This window comes from Sceloporus occidentalis, unplaced genomic scaffold (genome assembly GCF_023333645.1).
Source record: "Sceloporus occidentalis isolate IW3139 unplaced genomic scaffold, rSceOcc1.0.p SCAF_3, whole genome shotgun sequence".
NCBI classification, from domain to species: domain Eukaryota; kingdom Metazoa; phylum Chordata; class Lepidosauria; order Squamata; family Phrynosomatidae; genus Sceloporus; species Sceloporus occidentalis.
The window spans coordinates 80051380-80077034 of NW_028316983.1; the positions used below are offsets into that span (position 1 = coordinate 80051380).

Sequence of the window (25655 nt, forward strand, 5' to 3'; positions counted from 1 at the left end):
AATATAGCTGTGTTTTCACAGATAACGTAGGTGAAGTTTAAAAGCAGTGACGGGATACTGGGATGGCTCTGGACCTACCCCAGGGAAACTGCTATTCAGAGGAGGTTCTGAGATCAGAAATAACCTCTCCACATGTTACTTTGTTTTTGCTCACTGTATTGAAATTGTTTTGGAGAAGAAAGCATAGGCAACCGAGGAAGAAGTTCTGCATCCTCATGAGACGCTTTAAATTGTGCCCAGTGTCACTTCATAAAACATCAGAATGGTTTGCCCTGAAGCAGATAGGTTGTGCTGTCAAAACATCTAGTTTGGTCTTCACACATTAAAAAGGAAATGCTTAGGTCACGCAGGTATTTTCCTTCTTTCTTTGCTATAGACTGTTAGTACTATAGCCTGCATATTTGCCTCCTTATAAATTGACCAGTGTCAGCAAACATGCCATCTTTTAAAATAAATAATGCAAATAATAAATTTGTGTAATGCGTTTTTTGCCATAATTTCTGTAGTTTTTGTTGAGGTTGTTCATGTACAAGATTCACAAAGACGTGTACAAAAAACTGGATGTCCCTGTTCCATTGTTCTTGTAGGAGCCTTTCTGGCTTCAGATCCCAAAGTTCTTCTAATTTGATTCACAATGTGTCTTTAATTCTATATGTAGCAATTAATCACAAGCTAAATTATAAAAAAATACAATACTGATAGTTTTAGAATTGGACCTACCAATTCTTTGTCTGACATTATTGTTAATTTGTTGTGAGGGTGAAAATAAGGGCCGTATTGAATTGCATAAAGGAAATGGTAATCTTGATTTCACATCATTTGATATCATTATATACAACAGCTGACATGCCTTTTGAAAGTGTTAGGAAATTTAAGACAGCTCTGTATTATGCAGAAAGTCTTAATAACAAGCTTATTTAGCATGCTGATACTTATAAAATCAGTGTGTTAGAGATGTTTATGGATTCAGTCACTGAAAAGAGGATCCTAATCATCTATACATTCTTCTTTGGAGTTGCTGCGGGTTGAAAGCCATTCCTGTCTTAAAAGTTAAGCTTTATCTGTGAAGGGGCTTTTGAGTTGGGACATTAAAATGTGTTGAAAGACAGATTCTCAACTGCTTTTGGTACACTGGCATGTCTTACTCCAAAATCTGAGCTGGGTGTGCTAACAGGCATGAGTTCTTCAAAAAGGAGCACACTTACACAACACTTTAGAAAATGCTCTCTGACAATCTGGACAAACATTACAAAAACATCCCCTGTGACTAAAGATGATGTACCTAGGGTGATGAAAGAAGGAAGGGGGAAGCACATGAAAGTAAGTAAAGATATGTTCCTGGTTCTTTCTTTTCTACTCCAATATATACAAAATGGAACTTTTCCATGCAAGAAAGGACAGAGTACTGGCCTAACCTTGTTTATCTAGGACTTTTGGTCAATAGCAGGTGGGTATCTAGTACTTGGGTAAGGTCTTCTCTGTATTTTTCTGTATTATTGTTTAGCTTTTATGCTTCAGAGGGAGTATACAAGTGAAATAATAATTTCCTGAATACAAAATTTTACATAGAAAAGTGTTTTTAAGGCACAGCCTTTTGTGGGTTGTCTTCAGCCACAAGGACAAGATCGCATCACTTCCCAATGAATTTGGGTTGCCGTTTCTCTATGAAAGCAGTCATCCCTTCCTGACGGTCTTTGGTAGGAATATTCTGCATTAAAAATACAACAATCGACAGTTAATATTTCTGTTTTTATTCTTCACTATGCCTGACACAGGAAATTGCCATGCTATACTCTTATAGTGCTACTATTCTACTTTTACTGCTCTGGCTGCCTCCTGTGGCATTCTGGGATTTGGAGTTTAGGGAAATGCATTCAGAATTCTCAGCCAGAGAGTTCTTAGACCTCACTGAACTACAAACCCCAGAACACTACAGGAGACAATAGTAGCACTACAAGAGTGTAGTGTGGTGATCTGGATCGTCTAGTAAAATGTTCCTTATCTTTTTATTTTGTAAAGGACACTTGATGGCTACACAGTTTCACTGACAGTAAAATACACACCTCTTTGTATTACTCAGGATTCAAGAAAGTGAAGAAAATGAAGTAATTCACTAAATTTCTGAGGTGTGTGAAAATACATGGTAGAGCCAGACTGTAAAAGCGTGCTCTTCATGCATGACTACACAGCTACAATTCTTTGAATATACACACTGTGCCTAAATGTAAGTTATTTTTTTTAAAAAAATGCTATCTTACCTGCGCATAACACATTCGTTCAATAGCCATTCCAGAGGCAATATCAACCTGTAAAAGAGGAAAAAGGATAGTAGTAGCAGTTTACAACTGTAAGCTAATTGCCCCCAACAAGCTGGGTACTCATTTTAGTGACCTCGGAAGTATGCAAGGCTGAGTCAAGCTTGAACCCTGGCTAGGCTAGTATTGAATTCGCAACTTTATGGTTTTGAGTGAGTGGCTGTAGTACAGGCATTTAACCACTGCACCACCAGGGTTCACTTTGGATCCCATTGTATGCTGGAGAAGCACTAAAATACTAGCAATTTTGTGTATGATAGTACTGAAACAACTGGTGATAAAGTTTCATAGCAAACTTGATGCAAATCCACCAAACGTTTTCAGTGTTGTGCACAAGGTCTTGTGACACTATAAGACTACTGTGGTCATTAAAAGAAGTTTTTTATGAAGTAAACTCCTTCCCACCACATTTATGGGTCTGACGGAGGTAGATTTACCCAAGGGTTAGACAACGTTTTCCCATGAGGCTTAATTCCATCATGAGGAAATCAGAAGCATGGATGGATCCAGCCATCCAACTCATACCTTTTCTCTCTTTGCCTCATTTTAATCTCCCTGGCCACCTCCTCCCAGTATAGAATATAGGCTCCTAAAAAGTCTAGTAACAGTAAAAAGTTAATTGTCACCAGCAGATACTTTTAAAAATCTTAACTGCTGCACAGGGAGTCACAGCTAATTATTCAGGGAGGGACAATTTTTCCATTCTTAGCTGCATCCCCCTGTTATCACATGTGTCTTGTGCAGCAATTAGGCTTTTAAAAAGCATCTGTTAGCACCAGTGGAGCCTTAGTCTAATTGGTGTGAAGGGAAAGATTTTGGAGAAGCCCATTAAAGCCATTCCAAGGCATCTGTCAGTCTTGTGCCCCAAGACTTTTATTGGCCACTGCAGTTTAGTAGGGCCTTCTCTTGGGAACCTAAGACACACCCAATATAGTTCAGCCTTTGCTTGAATCTGTTTTTAAATCTCAGGTTCAATTTCCTGTTTTTATAGGACAGTTTAATGAGTGAGGGGAGAGAACAGGAGGGGAGAAAAGACAACTTGTTCGAAGGGACAGAATTGCAGGACAAGAGAACAAAAGCATCAACATAACTTTCCATCTATGCTTCAAGCTGTCCACTACAGTTCTTGCACAGCAGATGCTCTTGGGGTTTTGTATGTAACTTATTTTAACTCTAAGATCAGTAGGGTATTCCCTGCTTTGGTACAATGTTTTAAAATAAATATCCATAATAAATCATTACCTCAATCCCTTTGTTTATAGCCACTTTACCCATTCTCACAGCTATCGGGGCCTTTTAAAAAAAAGGAGGAGAAATGTAAGTAATTACAAGTACACACCTATTCAGGAGTCTAGCACTTGCAGGCACACTTTGCAGAAATATATCGTGTGGTAATAGAAAAAAGATGTGTGGGTTGCAGTTCATAAAAACTTAAGATGAAAATAAACACTTCAACAATGGAAGAAGTAAAGGTTAACTCTTATGAGGATATATTCCTAGCAAGGGATGTTGCTGAACTATGCTCACAAGTGACCCGGCTGGTTGGGGATAATGGGAGCTGGATCCAACAAAAATTAGAAAACCACAAGTGCCCCAAACGAATTAAAAGTTTTATACAAAATACAATTCTTAAACAAACAGATGTTTAGCTTAATATTTTGTAATGGATTCCAGCTACAAAAATCTCAAAAAACATTGAGTAGAAAAACTTTGACCTAATTACTTTCAGTAAATCACTCTGGATAAAAGTTTAGTTTCACCTATACACTACATATGTGGTGATGGTGGGGGAGAGCTGAATAGAATTTTTTTTTAGTGCTACGTGTTCATCAACGGTAGGAACATAAGATGAATTAAATAATTAGGAAAGGGGCAACATAACACCAAGTATTGTGGTGCTTTAAAAACACACACATGGTATGCACACATATCAAGAATATGACAACCAAAAGTACAAATACTATTCCAAAAAGGTATTGTACAAATGAGGGTAAGTAACTTACTGGTCATGATGGGGGGGTAATGGGAGGGAACTGAGGGAGGGTTGTTTTTTTTAAGAACAGAAAAATTCATCTGGAATGAGAGAATTTCCCAACGTTATGAAAAAAATTGTGTTTAGCACAGAGCTTGAAAAAGTTGATTTTCTTTTAGACAACAGCTCCCAGGAACTTTCACTCAGCCATTTTCAGGGGCCCATTCACACTACAAAATTATAACACTATTGTTCCACTTTAACTACTATGGTTCCATCCTTTGGAATCCTGGGATTTGCAATTTATGGAGAGATATTTAGAATTATAGTGCTTCATCAAATTGCAGACGCTGGATGGGTCCCATGTTGGGAGAAAGGTGGGATAAAAATTAAAATAAATAAATAAATAAAATGGAACCATGGTAATTAATAAAGTGGAATAACAGAAATATAATTGTGTAGTGTAAAGGGGCTCCAGGCTCTGGTATGGAGTGAATAGAGTAGTAGTTCTTAGAAATACTAGAATGTGTAGTCATCTAATGGAACTGAAGCTATGGAAGCAACAGGAAATACATGTTCATTACAAAACTAACAGTATTATGACAATATAAGCAGGAACTTGAGGAGGAAGTAAGAAATATCTTTAGAAAACATAACTATAGGACTTTCCCTTTATACTTCTCATGTGCTTTCCAGGTTCAGATAGCTGTAAACCATGGGCAATGGAGTGTATTTTAATTTATTTAAATTATATATATATATATATATATATATATATATATCTGTTTACTTTGGCTTATTCTCTAAGTACAAATAATGTTGTTTCTGATTCCCACAATTCCTGGATGTATGGCAAATGTTTAGTTGCCTTGTTGGGTGAAAATATATATTTTCACCCAACAAGGCAACTAAACATTTGCCATACATCCAGGAATTGTGGGAATCAGAAACAACATTATTTGTACTTAGAGAATAAGCCAAAGTAAACAGATCACTGGACAAAGGGGGTTAGAACCTAAAGATAAGGGGGACAACAGTGAGATGGCCTTGTCAGATCTGCTGCTCACTTGTGGTTAGTGCTCTATGTTTTTTATTTGCTTGATACCACATTAAGAAAAGATTTTGTAAAAAAAAATCAATAAATGAAACAATTTTAGGCAAACTGCATATAGTCCTTGAGTGCAAAATTTGACTCCTTTGCATATTCCTTAGAAAAACAAATTAGGTGCAAGTAACATAACTCTGAAGAAAATTTCAAAAAACAGCAGAAAGCGTGTTTTGGATTTTGTTTTGTTTTTTCAAATAAAAGTGAAGAATATACACTGACCCGAGGAACAATCTCTTTGGCTAAAGTCAGGGCTCTTTGGTAAGCTGCATCGCCTTCCTCATTCTGTGGTACCATATGATTGACTAGGCCTATTGACAAAGCCTCCTGCCCATCAATCTGCCTGCCAGTGAAAATAAGTTCTTTAGCTAGGCTTATTCCAATACATCGTGGCAGACGCTGGGTTCCACCTAGACAGAAAAAGAAACCCAGAAAAGTATTGTAACACTGACAAGAAGCCAAATGCATGCTATCGTTTCCATGTTTGAATACAAAAGTACTAATACTCCTATGGTTTCTAGCTGAAGCTCAATACATTTTTCAAAGCCTTCTGTGGTGGCTGTAAAGATTTACTTAAACTGAACTCATAATCGACTTGTGTACCCACTGGGACTTACTTCTGAGAAGGCACATCTTAGAACTGCACAGTTAACAACAACAACAATGTTTACTGATTAGCCCATGGGCCATCTCAAAATACAAGCACTGTTAACAGAGTAAAGAGGACCTACATTATGATTACTGAGGAATCCCTGCTGTGATTTATTTGGGATTGAGCATAAAATGCTCTTTAAAACAAAAATTACAGAACAAAAGTTACACATTTTGAAATTATACAAACAATGGCTGGCATCATGTTAGCGAAATGCAACAGTGTAACTCAAATTTATGCCATTAAAACTCACTGTTTTGATTGCTGTGGAGGTAAAGATTCTTTACCAACCATGCAACTATGAAAATACCCCACCCACTCACCTTTACTTAGCTGTAGCCCTGCAAACCCAGAATTTCCTCATTAGTGGAGAGCAGAAGGAGTAGCAAACAAGTGTGCTGCTATTTTTATGTATAGCAAAGACAAAGTTATATTACCTGCACCAGGAAAGAGTCCTCTAGTAGTTTCAATCAAGCCCATTTTAGCTGATGATGCTGATTTAAAAACAAAACAAAGGGGGGAGTCTACATTAACACAAATACAGTGCACACTTAATAATGTCTAATAATGCTTTTGCTGGATCAAGCTCATAAGTGGATAATAGAGGGAATCACTCTAATGGTCATGTTTTTTCTGATAACAGATTCATAAACCCTACAGTCTTCATTTGAACTCTACATTATTCCTAATTATTCCTGCAATATGAGCACAAGTTGGGCTGCTGAACTTACCTGCTATTCGGAGGTCACAAGCTAGCGCCAGCTCCAAACCCCCACCCAATGCATAGCCTTCAATTGCAGCAATGGTAGGCATTGGTAGTGCAGCTGTAAAAATGAAAAGGAGTCATTGACTGCAGCCTTATTACAGTAATTAATAATTTTAATCAGAGAAAGCATGGCTGTTTTGTCCCAAGAGCGATGCTATGGGCTTTGGGTGTAGTAAGGCCTCTGGCTCTCGGGAACACAGCCAGAACAAAAGACTTGTCCACAAATTTCTTAAGTTTTTAAAAGCTTTACTGGATATAACACAAAAACATGACACTTATCTCCTTTTTTTCAATAGTCCTTCCTAAATACCTTGCTCTCGTCTTGATGTATTCTATCTTTCTTTGAGGACTATCTTTCTTCCTTTGTGGACTTATCTTTTTTCTTTTGTGGACTTATCTTTTTGTCAAAGGAAAATACTCTCTCCAGGTCTGACTTGGCTAAAATCTTACTACACACTGAAACTAACTAGAGGGAGACAGCATAAGACCCTGGGATTTCCCACAATCCTTGTCTTTCTTAAAGCTATAGATCTGCATTTCCCCTCTTAAACTAATACATAGAAAACCTAATATAATGTCAACTAAATATATGTCTCAAGAACATCAAAGATGCTCTGGAGGCATGACAATGGCAGTTTATATACATGATTAGTATGGATCAGCCATCACATTTTAACTACTCTTTGTACAGTGGGCCCTTGGTATCTGCTGGGGTTTGGTTCCAAGACTACCACTGCCTATACCAAAATCCGTGGACACAAAAATTCATGGATGCTCAAGTCTCACTATGTACAATGGCATAGTAAAATGGCTGAATTTATTAATCTCCATCTCCATCACCATCCCCTTCTCCTTGTGTGTGATGTCTTATTTAGATTGTTAGCCTGAGGGCACAGAAATATCAAATTCTATTTGTAAGCTACTCTGGGAACCTTTTTGGCTGAAGAGTGAGATATAAATACAACAAATAAATAAGCATGTTTTAAATTTGTAATCTGCCTTAAGTTCCTGAAAAAGGAGAAAAGGTAGGATATAAATAAATGAAATAATAAGAATACCTCCAACAGCAGCAACAATATGTCCTTCCAGGTACGACTAAGATTAAATATTGAATTAAAAACATCATTGATTGTTCTGATGTCCAAACTGGCATAACATGCTGCAAGCTACTTACCAATGCCATCCATTAGGCTCCTGAGCTTCTGAACAAAAAGGTCAGTTTCAGTATTGCTCATCGCAGCACGCTCTTTTAAGTCAGCACCTACATTTGGAACAGAAAAGACAGTTTGAGAGTACAGAAAGGCAATACAGTGAATTCAACAGCAATATTTTAATACACCCACCCAATTGTCCAGAGAACAACAAAAGAATCTTACAATCCAATCATGAGTTGAATTATGAATTATGAAGCATGCATAACACTGTTTAATTTTTTTAATTTATTTATTATAAAGCAGACATACACATATTAATATAAAAAACATCGCTGACAATACACAACATTAACATACATAATATAGACAAATAACAAAACAAAAATATGCTTATCTCCTCATATCATATAAAAAGCTACATGCACTTCCGACACATTCTGCGGTAATTAACTAAATGATGTTATATCGAATTCCACTAAATCCCAACCCAAGAGAGACCATAGCCTTTGATATCTTACCTATATATCATATAGAGTATCTATAACACTGTTTAATTGACTGCTTGTGAATCTGGTCAATAGGAAAAGAATCGCAAACATCTCATTTTAAGATGCTCCATCAGGGTTGGTACTCTTTTAGTCAATTTTAATGGAAGAATTTAAATATTTTCCTCCCCCTCCATAAATGATATTTATTCTTATGTGCCATCAAGTCATTTCCTACTTATAGCAACCCTAAGGTGAATCTATCACAGGGTTTTCTTGGCAAGATTTGTTCTTCTGAATTGAGAGTGTGTGGCTTGCCCAAGGTCACCAGGTGCGTTTCCATGGCCCAGCCGGCATTGGTTATTGGAGACACACTGTTTCAGCATGACACAAAAAGCCTGTGTTCCTCCAGCCTTCCTTCACCATCCCCCATGCTAATGCTACTAAAAACGTCCAGCTAGACAGAGGACAAGGAAGTAAAAGGGGGCTGGGAAGATGGAAAATGGAGCTTCTTTGTCAGAGGCATGGATAACTAAGGTATGCTTGCATATTATTTGTATAGTTAAATGTAGCATATGATGGCCAAAGAGTAATGAAACCATCACAAAATTTCTTTACATTTTAGTAAGAGTGGGAAAAATGGGACACAGGAGACCACCAATCCATTCTGCCTAAATTCTTCCAGAACAATTCCCAGCTCCCAGACCTGATTTAAAATGAGCAATTGCTAGATGTTTTTGCCTCTATATGGTCCAAAACTAGTCCAAACATGACTGCTTTGCTCTCAAAAATGGTTTTCCTTGCAGAAACATATATATATACACACACACACACACACACACACACACACACACACCTTATATACAGTGTGTGTGTGTGTATGATACCAGAAGTGATGTTGCATCACTTACACTTGTTTTTGAGCACTGATGCAGCCTGTATCCAAGTGCATGGATGAAAAGTGGCCCCTCATTCTAGGGCAGTTGCCCATCCCTGAAGCATATTGTCTCAATATGTAACAACACCAAACATAACTTTACTTTTAGTCTTCATTTGAAGGAAGTTCATGCAATGACAAAGCAACATGAGACATGACATGAAGAACTGCAGGAAACTGATAAAATCAAGCAAAATAGTGCAAAATATGTGGGATATATACTACTTCACATTTATTTTCAACATGCACGCTCTCTCTCTCTCTCTCTCTCTCTCTCTCTCTCTCTTGTGTGTGAGTGTGAGAGAGTGAATGAATCTGGCTTCTGATTTCCTTCAGTCAGAAGAAACCTTTACTCACCTGCACAAAAAACACCTTTTTCATTGCTCCTAATTATTACCACACGGATACTGTCATCAAAATGGAGAACATCAAGGGTTTCATACAACTGGAGAGAGCAGGAAGAGACAGAATACACACAAGCTCAGTTTATGTAAAGGAAACTAAAAGAAAACCAGAGCCCACAGTTTTATTTAGTGATTTTATATAAAGGCAAGTAAGTGGATCAATTTTTTTACTGTGCTGGTAGATTGTTCCAACGTAGTATTTCCACTAAGGCATTCTCTAACTTTATTTAATGCTTAATCAGTATTCAGCTTTCTGCTATGTACATTCCACTCCAAAGTCTACAAGCCTCACTAAGCCCCAAACCTCCCTAGAACATCTCTTCCCACTCCTAAATTTAAAAGAAATTTACCTGGGTAATTTTTCACCTACAAATGGCGAAAAAGTGGTGAAAAACACAGTGACTTTGTTCCCACCCCCTCATTGCTCAAAAGATCCCCAAAAGCCAAAGCAATGCGCCCAAATTGTCAAAAAAGAAAACCATAGGTGATGTCACATAACTTCCTGATTTGTTTTGGAGCAGCTGTACAGCGTGGTATAGTGGTCCGCGTGTTGGACTAGAGCTCTGGATACTAGAGTTCGAATTCCATGTCAGTCATATAAACTACTGGATGACATTGGGCAAGTCACACTCTCTCAGCCTCAGAGGAAGGCAAAGGCAAACCCCCTCTGAAAAAACTTTCCAAGAAAGGCCTATTATAGGTTTGCCTTAGGTTCGCCATTTGTTGAAAACGACTTGAAGGCACCCAACAACAACAAAAACATTGTCGGAGTGGGGGTTGATGGTTTTAAAAAATGGCCTCCAACACAATTGCCCAGCCAGAACCTATTTTAGGTTGGTTTGTGGATTCCTCCTCTGATTTGTTGAGAAAGAAATAAACTAGTGCCTGGTTTCAAATGATGAAGTAAAGCTCTGTGATTTGTTTAGCCACTCCTGAAGCAAGGGGACTAAGATACACTACTGCACAAGCCAGAGCATCTATGCTTGGCATACCATGTTGTACAGCCAAACCATAGGGAACTCGAGATAAAATTATGACAGCTGAAACTATGATAAAATCATAAAATAATGACACAGCTAAATTTTCAAATAGCAGCCCACATAATTGAAAGTTAGAGGAAATTTTTCACTTACTTCATCCACAAGCACTTTCCCCAGTGAATTTTTGGCATGTGGCCTGTTCATCAGAATTTCTGCAATGCCTACATTCCAAAACAAACAAACATTTTCAATATGTGGCCCCACATGTCATTTGTGCTTTATTTTAAAAGATCGCTAGGCCAGTGAACAAGGCAGCTCACAAAGCTATACCTGGGGGGGGGGGGGGGGGCTTCAAATACCTGGACCAAGGTTCAGTGAAAAATCACCAACAATTGTTGAAAAACAAAAAGGGTAAAAGCAGCAATGGAAGCAGAAAAGTTATTATGAGGTCTAAATAGTGCAATATGTTTATATGATAGACAAGCTCAAGAATGTACATCTAACATTGTTGGTTCTTAGAGCATTTTCCCTTTAGTTTTGCTGGGGTTTGGCAGAAGAACAAATACCTCTACATTCTAGGGTTGCATCTACACTGCAGAATTAATGCAGTTTGACACTGCCTTAACTGTCATTGCTCAATGATATGGAATTCTGGGATCTGTAGTTTTATGAGATATTTAGCCTTCTTTGTCAGCCTTCTCTATTAAATGTATAGGAGCTATCTCCAGTTTGCACCCTGTCAATCCCAATTTAAAAAATTGTATTTCGAGAGCTCTTCATACCACATGATGGAAATTTCACTGGGATCCTAGAAATGGTGCATGGAAAGCTGAGCAGGAAATAGCTGATAGCTTTTCCTGGGTCCTTCTCATAACCATTGCTGGGGGGAAACCTAGCGGGGTATAGAAACTTGTTGTATTGCTCTATTTTGCAATTCTGTAGTACAACACTGCTAAACTACACGACTGCTGGGAAAGCAGTTTGAGGCAATTTCCCCCAGGCCTCCTGTAAAACAAGGGCTCAAGTGTTTTAGATGCCTATACCATCAACCTTTGCTCTAGCCCCACCATACTGTGTGTGTGTGTTTGTGTGTGTGTGTGTGTATATATGCCTTGAAGCAACCTGTCAGCTAATGGTGACCCCATGAATTTCATAGGATTTTCTTAGGAAAGAAATACTCAGTAGTTTTACTTATATTAAATTTTTACTAAAGAGAGGTGGGAAAGAAGTGCTTGTGGGATTTTCTGCAACGTGTGCCAAAGTAACCCAAATGAGCCCAAAAACAGGATGACCAGACATCCTCCTTTTCCGGTACAAGTCCTAAATTTCAACCTTTTTGTCCAGGAGCAATTCCAAAATATCCTCGATTTTGAGCATGACTAAGAAATCCATTGAGTAGCACTACATTTGCTGTTCCTCTTCAAGAAATCTGTCTACTTGGCAGCCTGTTCTCACTGCAAATAGCAGGATAGGATGGATCCTTTTAAAGTTATTTTTTTCCTAGGAACAGCAGCAAACAAGACTTGCACCGAGAGCTCAGGGCGCAATTGTTCCTCTGTGTGGAGAAGGGCAGCAAACCTGTGGGCTGCCTGAGGACACAATGCAAATGTTGAAAGGGCATTTTTTCCTTAATTTCAACATAATGGACAAATGAAAGGAATCATTTAAATGTCAACTCAGCCAAAGGTTTGTTGCTAGTAAAGTACAATTTTAAGCATTTGTCTTGCTCAGAGTTCTATAAATATATTGTAAGCAAACAAGGCATTTTAATAAAGATAAATTTATCAGGAAAATAAGGTTGAAAACATTTTAAAATACAGTATATGTAACATTTGTTGTTGTTATGTCTTCAAATCGTTCCAAACTAATGATGGCCCTATGGCAAACCTAGAGGGCTAGTGCGGCCTAGTGGTTTGAGTTTTGGACTATGACTCCGGAGACCAGGGTTTGATTCCCAGTTTGGCTATGAAACCCATTGCGTGACCATGGGCAAGTCACACTCTCTCGCCCTCAGGGGAAGGCAGTGCCAGACCTCTTCTGAACAAACCTCCCAAGAAAACCCCGTGAAAGGCGTTATCTTGACTATAAGTCCTTTCCATGACCATAAGTTGGGAAGGACTTGAAGACAAACAACTATCGCACTACACTCTTATAGCGCTGCTATTCCTATTTAACTGCTCTGGCTGCTTCCTGTTGCATTTTGGAGAGGGGCATTTAGAATATTCAGACAGGAAGCCCTTAGGTCTCTCTGAACTACAAACTGCAGAATTCAAACCTCAGCAATAAAAGTGGAGTATCAGCATTATAAGACTGTAGTGCAATATAATGTGGTTTTCTTGGCAAATTTTGTTCAGAGGGGGATTGCCGTTGCCACTCTCTCAGGCTGAGAAAGTGTGACTTGGACAGGCTCACCCAGTGGGTTTCCATGGCAGAGCCAGCATTCAAACCCTGGTCAGTCCTGTAAGATAAATCCTGAAACCATATGAGTAATCCAGTGATTTATTAAGGGAATTATCACACGGAGGTTTACCGCACTGAAATCGTTGGCAAAATGCTTCAGAAGTGTGGAGGTGTAGTAGCTGGTTGCGCTTCTGAAGCATCACTGAGGCTTCTCTTCCGTCAACGAAGCGTTCGCGGAGCGGCCATTTCTTTAATAACTGGAACTTCCGTTATTAAAGAAATGGCTGCCCTGTGAATGCTTCATCGACAGGAGAAGAGCGGGACACACTTCAGTGATGCTTCAGAAGCTCAACTGCCAATCCCAATTCCATGCTTCTGAAGCGTTTGGGCAGCAATTCCAACGTGGTAAGTGCCTCGTGTGATAATCCCCATAGTCCTGTAAATTGTAAATCCTGAAACCATATGAGTAATTCAATAATTTATCTAAGAGTTCAAACCAAGATTCCCAAGTTTCTTTTAGCTGGGATCAGACTAGATGCTCTCAAGGCGCGGCTTTCTATGATGAGGACATTCCAAGGCTCAAACCAGGATACCACACTGGCTCATTGGTAATATAGCTGTCAATAAACCACATGAAAGGAATACATACACATAAATGTGTATGTATGTGTGTATGTGTATACATTTTTGTATATATATTGTGTGTGTGTGTGTGTGTGTATATTCCTTTCATGTGGTTTATTATACACACACACACATTTTATATAGTATTTGTGTTTGTAGCTTCGGTGTGTGTTAAAAGTCCCACATTTTTTCTTCAGGGCCCTACATTGTGCGGGCATTGTCCTCCTCTGAGGTGATGCTACTTGGTCACTTTGGACCACAGTGGTGGCCACCACCATCTGGCACACTGCCTCAACCTCTACAAACTGTTGGGGGGGAGGGGCGTCATGGAACGCTGGCCAATAGGCGTTGTCGGTGAGCCGCGCTGTGATTGGCTGGCGGGCGCGCGACAACAACAGTACATTATTGCCCCATTTGCCCAGGGAACCTTCCCTCAGTCGGTTGTGTGTGCCTGAGGGGAGGGCAGTTGGCCAATTCACTTCGCCCTCACGTCCCAACTCCCTTACAGATGTATCCACACTGAAGTAATAACCCAGTTTGCTACCGCTTTAAACGGCCATGGCTGCAGGCGAGGGGATTCTGGGAATGGTAGTTGGTTGTGGCACCAGATCAACTACCATTCTCAGAACCCCCTCGCCTGCAGCCATGGCCGTTTAAAGCGGTACCAAATCGGGGTATTGTTCCCCCAGTGCACTCAGGGTGCAACTCACCACGGTTTTCCTCTCCATGAACCCGTAATAAGACCTCCTCAGGCTTCCTCCCTCCGGAGCGGGGTCTCCTGAGGAGGTTGCCCAGAGGACCCAGGAGGCCCTCAGAGGAGAGCGAGGCGGCCAATCTTCCCAGCCGGAGCATTGCGCTGCCTGCTTCTTCTTGGGACAACAAGGCAGAGGTGGCGGCCTCTCCCTTCTCCCCTCGGAAGGAGCGGCGTCGAGCACCGCCTCCTGTCCTGCCTAAGTGCCAGCTGGGCATGGCTCCTCACGGCGTACCCCGGTCCCTTAGGGGGCCTTCAAGCCCTTGTGTGTGGATGGTGTGCCTTCAAGTCATTTCTCACTTATAGCGACCCTATCAGGGGGCTTTCTTGGCAAGATTTGTTCAGAGTTTGAGGCTGAGAGTATGTGCCTTGGCCAGGGTCACCCACATTGTCAGGATTGGAATCCTGGTCTCCAGAGACCTAAGTCCAGCAACACTGTCAAACCACTGCACCCATGCTCACTATAGGACTTTATCACACAGGGACCTATGTGCTTGCATCCTAAAAATGGTTAACGTCTCACGGCATCCCAGAAAAGCACACAGACCCACAATTGTTTATCACACACAAAGCATAACAGCGCTTTAAAAAAAGCACATTAGTATTGCGAGAGAATGGCTTGAAAGCACATTTGTTTGTGTAAATGTGTGTGTGTATGTGTATGTTGGAAATGACATGATCGCACACAAAGGTTTGTGTGTATATATGTGTGTGTGTGTGTATGTGTGTGTGTATATATGTATATATATAATTTATATATAAACACACTATATATATATATATATGTATACATATAATATTTTATATATAAACACTATATATATTAGATTATTGTTTATGTGCTTGACATGAAAGCACACAACAGTTGTGTGTGTATATATAATTATATATATGTTTGTGTGTATTATATATAATAGATTATTGTTTATGAGCTTTCATGTCGTTTCCAACGTATGGCAACTCCAAAGCAAACCCATTGTGCAGTTTTCTCAGCAAATTCCTTCCGAGGGGGTTTGCCATTGCTATCCTCTGAGGCTGAGAGAGTGTGACTTCCCCAAGGTCACCCAGTGGGTTTAATGGTAGACCATGAATCGTACCCTGGTCTCCAGGGTCGGAGTCCTAACACTCAAACCATTACTCCATGAGAAATGGCTCATTTTTACAGTACTCTACAGTGTAGATCCGCGCCAGTGTGACCAGAATGTCATAACTGCAGAGGAAGACAAGGCACTACAGAATGAGGGGCATTCATTCGAGGAAAGTGTAGGGGCATTACAAAAGAAAAGCTAGAAACACCCCTACATTCATGCTTCTTAGTCATGCTCAAAATGGAGGACACTTTGGAATTCCTCCTGGACAGAGAGATGGAAAGGTCAGACATGTCTTGGAAAAGGAGGACAGCTGGTCACTTGTCTGATTCATGTTTACTCAGGCTGCATTTTGGGTGCATGATGGCATTATTACAAATACAGCTTGAATTAAAAGATACAGCCTTGTTAGTCTGTATGTTGAGAGATATTGGAGCACCTTTGAGACTAACTGAAGGAAAGAAGTTGGCAGCATGAGCTCTGCTCGGCTCTGGGCCCCACAACAAACTCCAACTCCCAGAATTCCATAGCCTTGAGCCAGACAAAGAGTTACAGCGCTGCCAAACCGGGTTATTCCCCCAGTGTGGCTGCGACCTCAATGCCTAGGAGGCTGCTGCTGCTGCTGCTTTAGGAAGGCGGCGCCTGTCAGGAAGCCTGGCCTCCTTTCGACCTTTGCCTGAGAGAAGGAGGAGGAGCCGTTGTGGCGCCAGCAGTTGAGCAACCACCCCCCAGCCCCAGTTGCACCCACAGCACCAGCACCAGCACCAGGCTTCAGGGTAGTGGCCAGCATGGCTCCGTCCCAGTTAAGGAGGGTCTTCGTGGTGGGAGTCGGCATGACCAAGGTAAGGGGACGGGGGACCCTGGGTGGCACAGGCTGAAAAGGGGGGAGAAAGGTTGCTTGGATGTGCCCCCCTCTTTGTGGCGACCCTCCTCTCAATCGCATTTGGAGTGCATCTTGTTGAGTGCATTCAAGTCCTCTCTGACCGATGGCTTTCCTTGGCAAGTTTCTTCAGAGAGGGTTTGCCATTCTCATCCTCTCTGAGGCTGAGAGAGTGTGACTTGCCCAAGGTCACCCAATGGGTTTATATGGCTGAGTTTATATGGCTGAGATGGGATTTGAACCCTCGTCTCCCAGTGTCCTAGGGCAACCCTAAGGCAAACCTCTAATGGGATTTTCTATCCAAGTTTCTTCAGAGGGGGGTATGCCATTCCCATCCCCTCTTGAGGCTGAGAGAGTGTGACTTGCCCAAGGTCACCCAATGGGTTTATATGGCTGAGTTTATATGGCTGAGATGGGATTCGAACCCTAGTCTCCCAATGTCCTAGGGCAACCCTAAGGCGAACCTCTAATGGGTTTTCCTTTCCAAGTTTCTTCAGAGGGGGGTATGCCATTCCCATCCCCTCTGAGGCTGAGAGAGTGTGACTTGCCCAAGGTCACCCAGTGGGTTTCCGTCGCAGAGCAGGAACTCGAACCCTGGACTCAAGAGTCATAATCCAACGCTTCAACCACTACACCACTCTGGCTCAGCATCTGCACTGCTGTTTGACCCCACTTTTAACTGCCAGGGTAGGATATCCTGGGGTTTGTAGTTTGGGGAAGCACCACTAGCCCTCCTTTGCAAGGCTCGTCGCCTTGAGTTTCTATATTGGGAGAAAGGCGGAATATAAGAAAATAATAATAGTAATAGTAATAGTAATAATAATAATAATAATAATAATAATAATAATACTTGGCAGGGAAGGGTAAAACAACAGCTGTGAAACTACAAATCCCAGGATTCCATAACACCTAAAGTGGTGTCAGGATGACCAGAGGTCCTCCTTTTCCAGGATGTGTCCTCCATGTCCACCTTCTGCCCAGCAGGCATTCCAAAATGTCCTCCATTTGGAACATGACTAAGAAGCATGGATTTCTGTCATTTATATGAGTGTTTCGAGCTTTGAGTTGGTCATGTCCTCCATTGTTCTTGAAGGGTCCTCCTTTGTGGTATGGACCTCTGGTCAAACTGCGTTGTTTCTACAGTGTAAATGCTCCCTAATAGTACCAGCCACCCCATCTTACAGAACAGTCCTATATAGATTTGCTCAAAAGTAAGTCCCCTTCAGTCCCACATAGCTTAATTTCAGGTAAGTATGTATAGGATTAAGATTTCAGTCTTGATCCCACAACTACACCGTGGGGCAGGTTTTTAGCAAATTTAGGTTAAGGTTTAGGTTAAACACTCTTACAGCGGCTGCTGTCACAGTGCAGAATTAATGCAGTTTGACATTGCTTTAACTTTTGCAGCTCCATCCTTTCAAATCCTGGGATTTGTGCTTTGTTGCGGCACCAGAGCTCTCTGAATGAGAAGACAAAATATCTCACAAAACTACTGATCTCAGGATTCCATAGCAATGAGCCATGGCAGTTAAAGGTGTAACAAACTGTTATTATTATTATTATTAACCTTTATTTATGAAGCGCTGTAAATTTACACAGCACTGTACATACAATCTTTTTAGTTAGATGGTTCCCTGCCCTCGGGCTTACAAGACATGACACAGAAGGAGAAGGGAGTGGTGGAGGGAAAGGGTAAGAGGTCCAGCAGTAAACTGCATTATTTCTGCAGTGCGGATGCAGCCAGTGAGTGACTTGCCCAACGTTCTCCAACAAGAGAGTTTTCCTATCAGTGCATACCAGCACTGAGCAAGATTTTTAAAGTCACAAGAGCACTGACAGGAAATAAAGCTATACCTCTCCGCCTTGTTGTTGTTGTTGTGTGTCTTCAAGTTGTTTCCAACTTACAGTGACCTTATCGGGGGTTTTTTTGAGGCTGAGAGTGTGTGACTTGCCCTAGGTCACCCAGTGGGTTTCCATGGCCAAGTAGGAGTCAGTTCTAGTGCAACACTCAAACTACTGCACAACACTGGCTCTCTACCTCTCTTCCTACTGCTTACTTTATCCAGTATTTTTTGGGTTATGCTTAGCATATTCTTCCTATAGGTTAAAAGGCAATAGGAATATTCTTCCCGCTTCCTCCATGGAGCACAAGTGGGGAATGTCTGGAACTTGTTTTCAAGGAAGCTCCCGCAGGAATTATGCAACATAAAACCTTTGTGCTTGGTTGTCATGTGCCTTCAAGTCATTTCCAACTTATGGTGATCCTGTCACAGTTTTCTTGGCAAGATTTGTACAGAGGGTGTTTGTCTTTGCCTTCCTCTGAAGTTGAGAGAGTGTAACTTGCCCAAGCTCACATAATTCTGAACCCTTGTGTTCAGAGTTATAGTCCAGTGCTCTAACCACTACATCACATTGGCTTTCACCTTTGTATTACTCATTAATATAGATCAAGAAACATTTGTACTCTCCATGCATCTGAGGAAGTAGCCAGCTGCCAGACTCAAGTCTACGAAAGCTTATTTTACCAGCTTCTTTCTTTTAGTCTCAAAGGTGCTACAAGATCCCTTTGCATACTGATTTTTCAGACTAACACGATTATGTCTTTGATTTCTACATTTTGTATTCACAACAGAATATAGCTAGGATAGAAGAAGGTGCAGGGGAAGCACTCGCAGAGACTTATTTTTGTATTTTCTTCTAACAGTTTGAAAAGCCCGGAACCCGTGACAATTTTGATTATCCTGATATGGCTAAAGAAGCAGGTAATTTGGTTATTTCTTTTAAAAATATTAGGACCTCACCAGCAGCTTAGCAGTATCAGTATAAGTTTATTCGGTCGTTGACCAGTATAAAATATATAAATAAAATGATAATACAATAATAGTTGTACAGTATAATTATTAGAACAGGATTCAAAAAACAAATAGAGTCAAACTCCACCAATTATCATCAGTTGTCACCAGCTAATTGGGGGCACATTTTGCACATAATACAGTCTGCCCTCTCTATACACGGGGGATCCGTTCTGGACTCCCCCTGCGTATGGGAAAAATAGAGTATGCTGAAGCCCTGTAGGAAAGAATTAGGCGCGTGCACACGGCAATACGCATGGTGAGGGTATGCGCCTCATTACTTCGAATGGGGCTTGCCTCACAGAAGGCAAGTCCGCCTGTGAGGAGGGCTGACTGTATAACAGAATTTTGCTACCTTAAGTACATCAATTGGATCTTGATTGTCCAACAGATATCGCAAATAAAAGGCAACAGCTTAGCTGTTTCACCCACATTACATTCTGTGATGAACTGGTATGTGAGTGTATTTACATCTAGCAACCTCTCATCCCCCAAAACTAAAGGAAAGTGGAAGACTTGTAAAGAAGTTCAGCTTCTTTACAAGAGTAGCAGTGTTGCTGTGACTGAGAGCAATTGCAGCAGCTCAGAACTGTGGAGTAATACAACCCTGGCTAGTTGCTGCAAACAGTTGCACCAGAACTGCATTTCCCAAACTCAGGTATGTGTGGGCTTTAGGGATAGTTTGCCTGTGACCTTTGTTTGGCTAATGCCTAAATCCGACTGAAGTCTATGAAAGCTCATGCTGCCAACTTCTTTCTTTCAGTTAGTCTCAAAGGTGCTACAAGATCTGTACATACTGATTCTACAGAGTAACATGGCTATATCTTTGAATAATGCCTGTTTAATTGCCTACAGAAGAATGAGGTGGTGGCTGGAACAGTTGCTGCATATGTCATGTTTAGCTAAATTTGCTCCATCATTATCAATTTTAGGCATGTTACAATGTCAGTCCCCTAATTTGGGGCATTTTGAACTTCAACATTAATGATATATATTTAACTTGGTTTTATTTTGTTCTGACGGTTTAATTGTGTTTTAACTTTTGGATTTTTAGCCATTCTTTTTAATTCATTGTAAGACACTTTGAATCCCAATCTGGGGAAAAGGCAGGATAAAAATAAATATCATAACAACACCCAGAAGCCCTAACCATCATGGCCAATGATAAGAGATTATGGGAGCCTTAGTCCTTAATCTGGAGGGCCAGATTTTCTCCATCTTTGCAATAAGCAATTGGTAGAGTTTTTAAAATGTAGGTTACCCATGTCAGAATAACAGATATGTGTTTTTTTTAATTTATTACAATATTTCTTAGTTGCCTCTCAGCCTGTTAGGGCCTCTGAGGTGATATAGAGCACTCATAAGAATTCACTTTTAATGCTTTCTGATCTCTTGAAGAATGAGTATAATCTGTTAAAACATGGGAGGGGAACTTTAGTGCCAGTTATTTGCCTTCAAACCCACCATAGGCTGGATGTGGTTAGAAAATAGTCAAATAAATAAATAAATGCCAAAAAAAAAAAAATCAAATTGGGAAAGTGACTGGACTTGTACTTCCAGGTTTGACTGAGGGGGATTTCAGGAGCAGATTGGGAGGCCTATATTCTCTTGTAAAAACAGCAGTTCCTGGAGTCATCCCAAATTTTTTGGTAGAAGGGTTTTTGCATGTGAGGCCTTGGATGCCACAAAATCACTGGGAGGCCACATGCAACATGTACATTGCACTTTGTCATGCCTGCATTTTTTTTTTAAAAGAACTAATTTAATGCTTATTTAACTGTTACATCCATGTCTTTTGAGGGAAAGAGAACCAGCAAACATCATTCTGTGAAAGATAGCTTTTCAGTTACGCCTTGCTACATTGGGAAAATCATGTGCAAGCAATGAGACATGCCAACTTTATAATATGTGATCCTACAGATATATCATTAGCACACATTTTCATGATTACAGTCGTTTGAAAAGTACTGCTACAGCTGTATTGCTTATTTGAAAATTCTTCATACTTGATACTTGCTATTGGTGATGGTGTTATATGTGCTGCATCTGTTTATCCCTAATTAAATATTATAATAGCAGCAGACACCTTGTCTGAACTGGCCCAAGATTTTAAAAAATAATAATTTAATCTTCTTAAGAGTACATGCATGTACTTGTATTTCATTTGCTTTTAAAGTGTAATCCCCCCTCCCCACAAAGAATTCCTCATTCTGTTTTTTAAAAAAAATATTGACCTTTTTTTTAAAAAAAAAAATAAGGGTTTCTTAATGTTTTAAACACACTTCAGGTCAAAAGGCTCTTGCTGATGCAGGCATTCCCTATTCTGCTGTGGAACAAGCATGTGTGGGCTATGTTAATGGTAAGTAATGTTCCTGTTAAAGCTTTGAGCTTTACCCTGGGCTTAATTCTTTATGCCTTCATGTTGATCTTCTAACATATCACTGGGGCAAAGTGAACTCTCTAAAGGCAGTCTTACACAGTTCTCCAAAATGAAGGTGTTCACTGCTCAGTTGTAGTGCTAACTGCTCGCCTTGCCAAGTAAACCATTCTCTGAAACTGGATGTATGGAAAGTGACAAGTTCTCATAAACTTTTCAACATACCTGAGTGTTTTGTGACTTACATGTTTGCCAGATTGCCTTTCTCTCTACAGGTTATAGAGCAAGCTCTGTGTAACTAGGATTGTTAGCATCCTGTAAACAACTCAGCCATGGTTCTTGATATGAAACAGGCAATGTTTGAGACATTGTGTTTTGTTATGAGTACTTCTACTCTCAATATGCATGGGTAGCCACATTGGTCATATACTTTACTTAAGTATACTTTACTTAAGTTGGTCACTACTTTACGTAAAATAATACTGGTCAGTTGATTTAACTTGACACAATTGATTCACGCAGATGTGTGTCATGGGTGAATAAAAATTTACCTAATACAATTTGGAAAAGATGCAAGTATATATGGTGCTTTGTCATTAAGTGAGTCTTGAATTGTAGTAAATAGGAGGGATATAAATAAAGTTAAACTATTTCTAGAAATGCCAGGCATTGGTTTTACCCATCACTGTGTTAACAAATTTTTGAATAATTTCTCCATTCTGGTAGGAGAATAAAGAATATGATATTTCTTTGTCTGTTATGTGACTCTGCACCTTGCCTTCTTCACATACAGGTGATTCAACCTGTGGCCAGAGAGCTATTTATCATAGTTTGGGGCTAACAGGTATTCCTATCATAAATGTTAATAACAACTGCTCAACTGGATCTACTGCATTATTCATGGCTAGACAAATAATCCAGGGAGGTGAGTTGTGTTCTTTCTTTTAGCAAATATTTCTAGATTTGATGTTATCCCTGCTGGCTGTGTGACTGCTTTGAGGAAGAATGAAAGACCGGACCTCCATATTCTCACCAGGCCAAATTTCTTTGCCTTCCTCCTCAATAATACTATTCTAGATTATTGATTTACTTTGTAACACACTCTCCTCTAGCTACAAACTGCATAAACTGCTAAAGTTTGTGCCTGAATGCACAATACTCCCATTTTTTATCTAAAAAAAGAGGGGGTGAGGGCCAGGTCCTCCTCCGAACTTTGGTTCACTCATTGCTCAAATTCAGATCTCAGCAGGAAGACTTCCTCACCTACTACTGGCATGTAAACATTTTAACAAAGGTTAGTTGGATTTTCCAGCTATCATTTTCTGAAGATTGGTATTTTTTTCCTGTTATTTTCTACTGCTAAAAGTGTGCTTAGCAAAATCAAGGAAAAAAATCAGCATTGATTTTATCATAAAAACATAAAAATAATCCTTTACGGATTCTCACAGTTCTGATATTAGTGTTGTTCACATTGCATAGCACTAACATGGAGAATTTTTTATCAGCTGCAGCATAATTCTGTGTTTTAAAATTAAGCTCTGTGTGTGTGTGTGTGTGTGTGTGTGTGTGTGTGCGCGCGCGCGTATGGATACGCACATATCTATATTTATATTTCTGTATATATATTAGAAACAAATGTAGTGCTAATGGTAAATGAAAATATCGCTCTTTTCTCTCTTTTCTCCTTTCCCCAAACACAACAACAACTATTATTATTATTATTATTATTATTATATTAATATTAAGATCTCACCCCTTCTCCAAAACTAGGACACAATAATTCTGATGTGAGTTTAAATTTAGTCACTTTTTATGGAAACAAGCTGCTGGGCCAATTTTACACTTCTGTAGGGATTGTGCAACTTTATAAAAATGTGCAGTCTCACAACATATTGTTAAAGCCATAGGAAGTTTTAATAACAAGTTTCAGCTGTGTTCATGTCTGCATTAAAGTCTATATGTATATCAAGTTTAAAATATTGATTAAAGTGCACATTTTAAGAGTTCAAAAATGTATATTTAAGGCTTGGCTGACTGTGTCCTGGCTCTTGGTTTTGAGAAGATGGCGAAAGGACCCCTTTCAGGAGTAGTAAGTGTCTGAACATATTTTTGTAAGGAAAAAAATTGAGTTTATCCTTCCATGTTGGGAAAGTGCATGACAGCATTTCATTACTTTAGTTGGGAGAAATTATGGCAGTCATGTCCCTAATGATGTATAAAATTTGTAATGTGCTTGAGACATTTTTTTAAAAATGTCAAAAATGTTCCGGACATCTTTTCATCTTCCCTCATGACTTGCCTTTTGTAATGAAATCAGAACTATATTCTCTAATCTTGATGTCTTTCTCTGCTCTTCCAAACTTGGAACTCTCCTCCTCTTTCCTTTAAAAAATGTCTTTCCAGTGTATAAACTTCCTATTGATTGACAGTGTCATTGTCTACCCTGCAAAGTGATCTTGTATCACTTTTCAGATTAATTGAGAGAAAGAATTAAGTTGGTGGCATAAGCTTTCATAGATTTAAGTGTACTTCATCAGATCAACCCAATGCTTATTGATTAATGCTATAACATAAAGTTATATTTAATATATATTTAGCTGCGATCCTGTTCCTGTTTATCTGGGAGTTAGTACTGTTAAGCTCAATGGAGTTCATTTTAATAGTACAATAGTATTGGGCTGCAAAACAGCTTTATAAATAAAACAACAAGTTTTCTTACTTGCTGAAACTCCAGAAGCTCCTAACTGCAAGATGAGAATAGTAATTGTGCCAACTATTTTAATATTCTAGCCTGTAGTGCTGCCCCATCTTGGAAGCTTCTCATTGCTCCAGTATGTTCAGTAATCTCTCTCTTCTTGTTATTGAATTATCTGTGTCCTTCTAATCTTCAATTTTGCCCATTTGTTTTGTCTATTTACTTTCATTTTACAGTAGTGAAGTCTTCTAATTCAGCATATACTGTATACAGTACATTGCATTTAAAATCGATGTAATTTTCCTGCTTGAAACACAGAATTTTATGTTTTCCTACTGCTTCCTTGTCCCACTGTTTACAGATAAATTGTTGTTGTTGTTGTTGTTATTGTTGTTGTTATTGTTATTATTATTATTATTTCAAGTACGAGGTTATTGAAATTATTCTTTGAAAATATCTGTATGCTAGCCTGTGAGAGCATAGTTGAAATATTCTTTCTGTTTTGTATTCACTTGTGGTTGCTAACATGCAGAACTCTTTTTGTTGAAGTTCACTGACAGGGTGAATCCAATTGACAAGCATCTGGAATTGATGGTAAACAAGTTTGGCTTAGCGACAGCACCCGTTACTCCACAGATGTTTGGAAATGCTGGCAAAGAACATATGGAGAAATATGGTACAGTGCTAATGTTGGTCAAACTTATTATAACTGCAAAGAACACAATTCTGGTCAGAACCTAAAAACATTCTTGTTTTTGAAGTTCTACATTTGTTTCACTGTCATAACTGTGAAAAAACATGAAAATGACTGCTCTTGCAGATGACTACTATTAGCAGAAAATGACTACTGAAGAAAGTCAGGGAAGAAAGTGCAAAAGCAGTTTATAGTTGAAGAAAATAAAAAATAATGACAGTGGCTCATTTACATAATTTTATCGAATCATAGAATCATAGAGTTGGAAGAGACCACAAGGGCCATCCAGTCCAACCCCCTGCCATGCAGGAAATCCAAATCAAAGCATCCCCAACAGATGGCCATCTAGCCTCTGCTTAAAGACCTCCAAGGAAGGTGACTCCACTATACTCCGGGGGAGTTTGTTCCACTGTCAAACAGCCCTACTGTCAGGAAGTTCTTCCTAATGTTGAGGTGGAATCTCTTTTCCTGTAGCTTGCATCCATTGTTCCGGGTCCTGTTCTCTGGAGCAGCAGAAAACAAGC

At 39.7% G+C, this 25655-nt stretch overlaps 2 protein-coding genes across 7 annotated transcripts in view; one reads left to right on the forward strand and one right to left on the reverse strand.

Moving 5' to 3' along the window:
- Positions 1–538: 538 nt before the first annotated feature.
- ECHDC2 (enoyl-CoA hydratase domain containing 2) lies at positions 539–14836 on the reverse strand. Of its 4 annotated transcripts, none has more exons than XM_089515169.1 (10): positions 14508–14836; positions 10924–10991; positions 9744–9831; positions 7985–8071; positions 6776–6868; positions 6482–6538; positions 5615–5802; positions 3558–3608; positions 2259–2306; positions 539–1708 (listed from the first exon to the last, which is right to left on the reverse strand). In XM_089515169.1, the coding sequence occupies exons 1-10, from the start codon at positions 14761–14763 to the stop codon at positions 1631–1633; spliced, it is 1014 nt and encodes a 337-aa protein (XP_089371295.1). In that variant the 5' UTR covers positions 14764–14836; the 3' UTR covers positions 539–1630. The 4 variants fall into 4 exon arrangements, with proteins under 4 accessions (XP_089371295.1, XP_089371294.1, XP_089371296.1 ...); XM_089515168.1 differs by having other exon boundaries at positions 14505–14835; XM_089515170.1 differs by lacking the exon at positions 14508–14836 and adding an exon at positions 14000–14078.
- Positions 14837–15506: 670 nt separating this feature from the next.
- The window catches only part of SCP2 (sterol carrier protein 2), a 54010-nt gene continuing 43861 nt past the window's right edge, over positions 15507–25655 (forward strand). Inside the window, exons 1-6 of one of the 3 annotated variants that reach the window (XM_089515165.1) lie at positions 15507–15917; positions 19218–19275; positions 21653–21724; positions 22536–22667; positions 23767–23831; positions 24987–25113. In XM_089515165.1, the coding sequence (XP_089371291.1) occupies positions 15852–15917; positions 19218–19275; positions 21653–21724; positions 22536–22667; positions 23767–23831; positions 24987–25113 (520 nt within the window). In that variant the 5' untranslated portion in view covers positions 15507–15851. Of the gene's footprint in view, positions 15918–16288; positions 16476–18606; positions 19064–19217; positions 19276–21652; positions 21725–22535; positions 22668–23766; positions 23832–24986; positions 25114–25655 lie in introns of those variants that run through there. The other 2 variants (XM_089515166.1, XM_089515167.1) reach the window with 2 other exon arrangements.

Bases quoted from the DNA above. Each gene is read 5' to 3' on its own strand.
- ECHDC2 (XM_089515168.1), bottom strand. From the start codon at position 14,763: ATGCCCAGCTGGCACTTAGGCAGGACAGGAGGCGGTGCTCGACGCCGC. The intron at 8,072-9,743 runs GTGAGTAAAGGT...TTCCAAATGTAG, and splicing joins AAAAGGTGTTTTTTGTGCAG to GTGCTGACTTAAAAGAGCGT. The intron at 1,709-2,258 runs GTAAGATAGCAT...TTTTTAATGCAG, and splicing joins AACGAATGTGTTATGCGCAG to AATATTCCTACCAAAGACCG.